General features: G+C 39.5%; 1 protein-coding gene across 1 annotated transcript; it reads right to left on the reverse strand.

The window, feature by feature from the left end:
* Positions 1 to 2,453: 2,453 nt before the first annotated feature.
* On the reverse strand, positions 2,454 to 5,401 carry LOC130955217 (serine hydroxymethyltransferase 6-like). Its single transcript, XM_057882033.1, has 4 exons — positions 4,155 to 5,401; positions 3,593 to 3,998; positions 3,244 to 3,345; positions 2,454 to 3,146 (listed from the first exon to the last, which is right to left on the reverse strand). Exons 1-4 carry the CDS (start codon positions 5,205 to 5,207, stop codon positions 2,923 to 2,925), a joined length of 1,785 nt encoding a protein of 594 aa, XP_057738016.1. The 5' UTR covers positions 5,208 to 5,401; the 3' UTR covers positions 2,454 to 2,922.
* Between the last annotated feature and the right edge of the window lie 355 nt (positions 5,402 to 5,756).

Genomic DNA, 5,756 nt, shown 5'->3' on the forward strand with positions numbered 1-5,756 from the left:
GAAAACACAATGGCTCATACCAGAAGAGCATGGAGGAAATAGGATCTTGGTACGGAGAGGTGCCAAGAAGAAGAGGGTTTCGAGAAGCATGAGAAGAGTAAGGAGTTTTCAGGCGAGAAGCATGAGAAAAGTAATGAACTCTTTGGGTTTCAGAGGTTTTTTTGGGGTAAATGTTAATTTGTGTTTTTGTTGTTTTTTATTCTGTTTTTTAGTTTTTTTTTTTTAATTTGAAAATAGAAGTTGATTTGTCAAGATTTGAGTGGTTGAAATTTGGCAAGATTTGATTGGTTGTTTCTAAAATTTTGCCATGTAAGCAACATTGCTGACATGGCGTTAGTAGAATAAGAGGAATAACTTAGAAGTAATGTGGTGCATGCTTATGTATCTACTTTTATATATTAAGAATAGACCCTAAATTCCAAAATCCAAATTTCTAACATTTTTCTCCGACAACTTCTAGTCTCTAACCCTGTCAAACACCGAACGGCAGTTCACTTCTTTCTTCCAAGCTCCTTTGGGACATCACTGACAAACGAATTCATATGCAAAGCAAGCAATTGCAAGTTACTAATATTCCCAATCTCAGGAGGAATTTCCCGGACAGTGAGTTTTGCCATAGAATCAAGTTGGTAAGGTTCTAAAGCTTTTGAAGCTCCCTTGGAATAGAAACTTTTAGCTGATTCTGCGCCAAATCCAATGTCTCCAAGCTGTCACACTTACTAATCTCGGCTGGTATTGGTCCCGAGAGAGCATTCAATCCCGCCCGAATAACTCTAAGCTTCTTCAACTTGCTAATTGATTTAGGAATTCTCCCTGTTAAGTTGTTGCTATATATAACTAACTCCTAAAGTAAAGCTAAGTTCCCTACCTCACCATGCATATAATTTTCACAAAGGTAAAGCTTTCTAAATTTTGTTATATTCCAAATTGGGGTTAGAATTTCTCCATGGAGCCTGTTTGTACAAAGATCTAGAATCTCCAAACTATGGCAATTAGCAAAACCATCCGAAATTGGACCAGAAAGGAAATTCTTTGAGAGATTCAACTCAATTAGCCTTGGAAGGTCACAGATTCTAGGAGATAAAATGCCATATAGATTAAGGTGGTAGAGTTTAACAGAAGTTGCCAATAATAAATGGGTGCATTGCACACCAGTCCAATTGCATGGTACTCTCAGTCTCGGTCACTTCCTTTGTACTCTCTTTCGCCGCCGGTTAGATCTCTTCACCAATCTCCTCTCTTCTAGTTTTGAATTTTTCATTCGCGTTTGGTGATCAATGTTTGGTTGCTGAAGAAGCTTAGAAAAATAGAAATATGGAATGTTTGCATTTGCTGTGATGTGTGAACTTTGAATTTGATCTGTCTTTCTTTGCATTTGTAAAATATAAGTGACTGAGTTACATTTTGGCAATTCATGTGATTTCAGTTCACACTGCAATTGCTTTCCTATGCCGTTGTGCCAGTGATATTGCCTAATGCAGTCCACGATTGGAAGCATCTATATGAAGTATGGACCCTTTTTTTCTTGGAATCTGTACTTTGGAATTATTGCATTGTGTATTTTTGGTGAACAGAATAAGGAAAGTATCTCGTCTCTGTTTGCTGCATTGGGAAGCTGTCGGAGAAGAAGATTAGAAAATTGGATTTGAAATTTAGGGTTAAATATAGAGGGAGGGACCAATATAGGTAAGCTAGCCATTGGAACCATCCCGCGTGGCAAAACGACACCACGTAAGTGCTCCGGTAATGACTCAACACCAGAAATATATCCCAGAGACCACTATAAGTGCTTAGAACTCTATCTAAAAGACTACTATGGAAAAATTGGGATCTTGAGGACTACATTGAGTATTCGCGCGAATCTCATGGACTATTATAGGGATTTACTCTATGATTAACACTTGATGAAATTCCCAATGTCATAAAATCTTGGGTTGAAACCAGACACACTCATGATCTTTTACAAACACCATTTCCCATCAATAACCTTTTTCTTGTTCTTTTTATTTTTTTTTCATGGTACAGAGTTACCCTTCAATTCTGCCAAACATGCAAGTATGAAATACCCATCTGAATCTCACATCCCTAAATATGTTAAACTGATTTTAAAAAAAACGTCGGTTCTGGCTTCCAGGGGGGTGGCAATTGGCAAAACATTCAATATAAAAGGACCTCGCAATGTCCACACTCAACTCATCCATGGGTCAAGTCAAACAAGCAAGAACTGCTAATACTTGCGTGAACTCAATCGCTTCTGAAACATGTTTCATTACTTGTAAAGAATCATCAAGCTATTTCTTTTTTGTGTGAAAATAATTTACTTATAAAAGAATAATTATGACGGGGGTACAAAGCAATCACATATTTACCACAATAACCTATATATTTAACAATTAACACGGCATGGTATTCTGATTGACATCGGTACAAAAATTATCCCACAGAAGGGTAAATTCTGCAAGAACGAACGTAAAATATAGCTTTCAGCATCAAAAAGCAGGCAAAAGAATTCAAGGCATCTAACCTTTATCAAATAAATTATTTTCTGCAGATTCACCAGGCAAGAATTCTGTACGCAGGACGTTTGATCAAGGATCCCAGTTCCAGCCTCTAATGGCCAACTTGCTGCAATCAGCAGTGATGGTGCACCGTTCATTGAGGCGGGAATGGGATGCTTGATTACCAAAAGAAACCTCAAAAGCAGTACACTCTTGTGTACTGTGCTGTACTGTACCACATTGCAGCTCACTGCAACATGTGAAAACATGAAGACACTGTATAAGGCAACGAGGACATGACTTCGACAACAAAATATATTGCAGTCCAAGATGAGTCGCTTTTGCAGCAATCAGGCAGGGCGACCGACTCCTATAGCATATATTATGAACAATTAATAATGGCAAACCACCAGCCATATCATCTTCAAATGTCAAAACCAGGCATTGCAAATTGAGTTGCAAAAGCTTCAACCCGAGCCCGGAGATCAACAACCTCCCTACTGCTATCAAGCCCCTTCAAAACTGTCTTCTGCATTTTCCCATGCTCCCTCTGCAATACGTTTGCAAGTTGCGCGGCTCTAAACAGAAATTCAGCCATTGTCTCAAAATCAGCTTCTAAACATCCTCTTGAAGTCATGGCAGGGGTACCTGAGTAATAGAAAATAAAATTAGATCAAGTATATCAGATCAAGTATGCCAAGCAAACAAAACATTCAAGATTGAGGTGTAATGAACCATCACTTACCTATTCTTACACCTCCGGGAATAATAACTCCATTGTCACCAAAAATAGCAATCTTATTCAAAGTAATAAGACATGCCTCACAGACCTTCTCATAAAATTTACCTGCAAACCAAAGAGAAAAGAAAAATAAATAAATAAATAAAAATTAACCTGAAATTTACAAACTCTACAAGCAAAACTTTGAGATTGTAAAGTGCTTAAGAAAGTCACCAAGAAAGAAAAAACTGTCATAAAGTAGAAGTTCAACAATGCAAACTAGCTAATTGAGTCTAGTTGAGATGTAATGTAAGCATTATCAAACAAAGAAGCAACCAACATTAGATCATAATATGAGACAGTCATACAATACCTGTCAATCCAAGAGGCCTTAAATCCCACAGCACTAAGTGGTTGTCTGTACCCCCAGTTACTAGGCGGCATTTCCTTCTCAATAAAGCAGATGCTAAGGCCTGAGCATTTTTCTTCACTTGATGCATGTATGCCTTATACTCAGGAGTAGCCACTTGTTTTAAAGCTATAGCCAGAGCAGCAATATGGTTATTGTGTGGGCCCCCTTGCAACGATGGAAAAACAGCAAAATTTATCTTTTCCTCAAAGTCATACTGATCACTTTCATTTCCCTGACTTAGCAGAATCCCTCTCTTCCTTGGTTTTGCACCCTTCCGATAAAAAATTATGCCTCCCCTTGGACCGCGTAGACTCTTGTGAGTTGTTGAAGTAACAATATCACAATAGTCAAAAGGGTTTGAACATTCCTGTGGAGATAACAAAACCATAAAAATAAAGCAAGCCAAAGATAAGTATTTCTTCAAAACAACAGATAGGGGCCATAAATGCAAGCTAAGCTGCCACAAATAATGCATTAAGTAAAACAACTACTTAAAAGCAACAGAAGGATGATTTTTTCACACCTTGGCTGCAATTAGCCCACTTATTTGTGCCATATCACACATCAAAACAGCTCCACATTTATCCGCAATGTGCCTAAACCTTGCGTAATCCCATTCTCGAGGGTACGAACTCCCACCGCAAATAAGTATCTTGGGACGAAAATCAAGCGCCCTCTCCTCAAGCTTCTCATAATCAACATACCCAGTTTGTGGGTTTACCTTATAAGGCAAGCTCTCAAAGAAAATCGAGGCACCGGAAACTTTCTTCCCATTGGGAGTATAGTAACCATGGCTAGTGTTCCCTCCAGAGGGTGTATCCAACCCCATGATACGATCACCGGGCAATAGCAACCCGGTGTAAACTGCGAAATTCGCAGATGTACACGAATATGGCTGAACATTGACACCCCAACACTTGGGGTCAAGATTAAACGCAAGCAAAGCACGCTCACAACACAAGGTTTCAATCTCATCGATATATTGGTTACCTCCATAGTAACGTGCACCGGGCATTCCCTCGGAGTACTTGTTAGTCAAATGGCTCCCAAGAGCTTCCATAACGGCTTTGCATACGAAATTTTCGGAGGCGATCAATTCAATCCCTCTGTACTGCCTTCTCTTCTCCTTCTCCATTATGTCGAAGACGTCGGGGTCCGCAAGCTGCAAGGATTGGTTCCCCCATGAGCGAACCAAAGCTCTCCGTGCCTCGAGATCAGATTCGTGGGAAACAGAAACCCTCTTGGAGGAAGAGATTGAGGAAGAGGATGAGGAATCGCAATCTCTTCGCCTCTTGAGGCACATTGAGTGGCCTAGGATGCGAAATTCCTCGACATCCCTGTCGTCTTCATCGTCTGCGGCGTCGTTGAACTCGGAATCGTGGTTGCCGTTATCGGTGGCTGTTTGGGGCTCGAGGAGCTGGAGGGGAACCGGAGGGAGAGGGTGGGAAGGGTCACGGAGGCTGGATTCGAGCTGGAGGGTGATAGATTCGTCGGGGATTGGAGGGCGGCGTGGCGGCGACGCGTGAGAGGATGAGAAGCCGAGCGACAAATTGGAGTGGGGATGAGACAAGTCCATGGATGAAAGTAAAATTGAGATTGATATGAAGTATAAACTAGGAGTGAGAGGCTAGGGTCATTGATTGAAGTGTTTGGGGGAAGATGGAGATTGAAATTGAAAACCCAAACCCTAACCCTATTGAGAGGGGAAGGGAACAAAACGGATGAATAGAGGGAGAGGGGGTGGATTTGACAGAGAAGGATGGTCGATGACTGTCCGCCCTTCGGGGAATGTACCTGGACGCTGCTGCTTCTGCCGTCTATTTTAGATTTTTTTTTTTTAGTTAAAAATGATAGTTAGGTATGTTTAAAACGAACTCAATAATTATGTGTTTATTGAATGAGCCACATTTATATAGGCTATTAAATTTTATTAGATGAAAATTAAAGGCTAATATAAAAGAAGAGCATTGATGGACTCTAATAAATATAGAATATTTTAGTACATAAATAAATACTTTAAATAGCAATACTTTAATACATAATACTTTAAACAACAACAAAATTTTTTATTTTTAAATAATTAAATATAAAATATATAAATATAAAATATTTGAGTATTTTTTAT

The sequence above is a fragment of the Arachis stenosperma genome, chromosome 10 (genome assembly GCF_014773155.1).
Source record: "Arachis stenosperma cultivar V10309 chromosome 10, arast.V10309.gnm1.PFL2, whole genome shotgun sequence".
NCBI classification, from domain to species: domain Eukaryota; kingdom Viridiplantae; phylum Streptophyta; class Magnoliopsida; order Fabales; family Fabaceae; genus Arachis; species Arachis stenosperma.

Coding starts and splice junctions, on each gene's coding strand:
- LOC130955217 (XM_057882033.1), bottom strand. CDS start 5,207: ATGGACTTGTCTCATCCCCACTCCAATTTGTCGCTCGGCTTCTCATCC. Junction 3,999..4,154: donor GTGGGCTAATTGCAGCCAAG/GTGTGAAAAAAT, acceptor TTATCTCCACAG/GAATGTTCAAACCCTTTTGA. Junction 3,147..3,243: donor TCCCGGAGGTGTAAGAATAG/GTAAGTGATGGT, acceptor TCTATTACTCAG/GTACCCCTGCCATGACTTCA.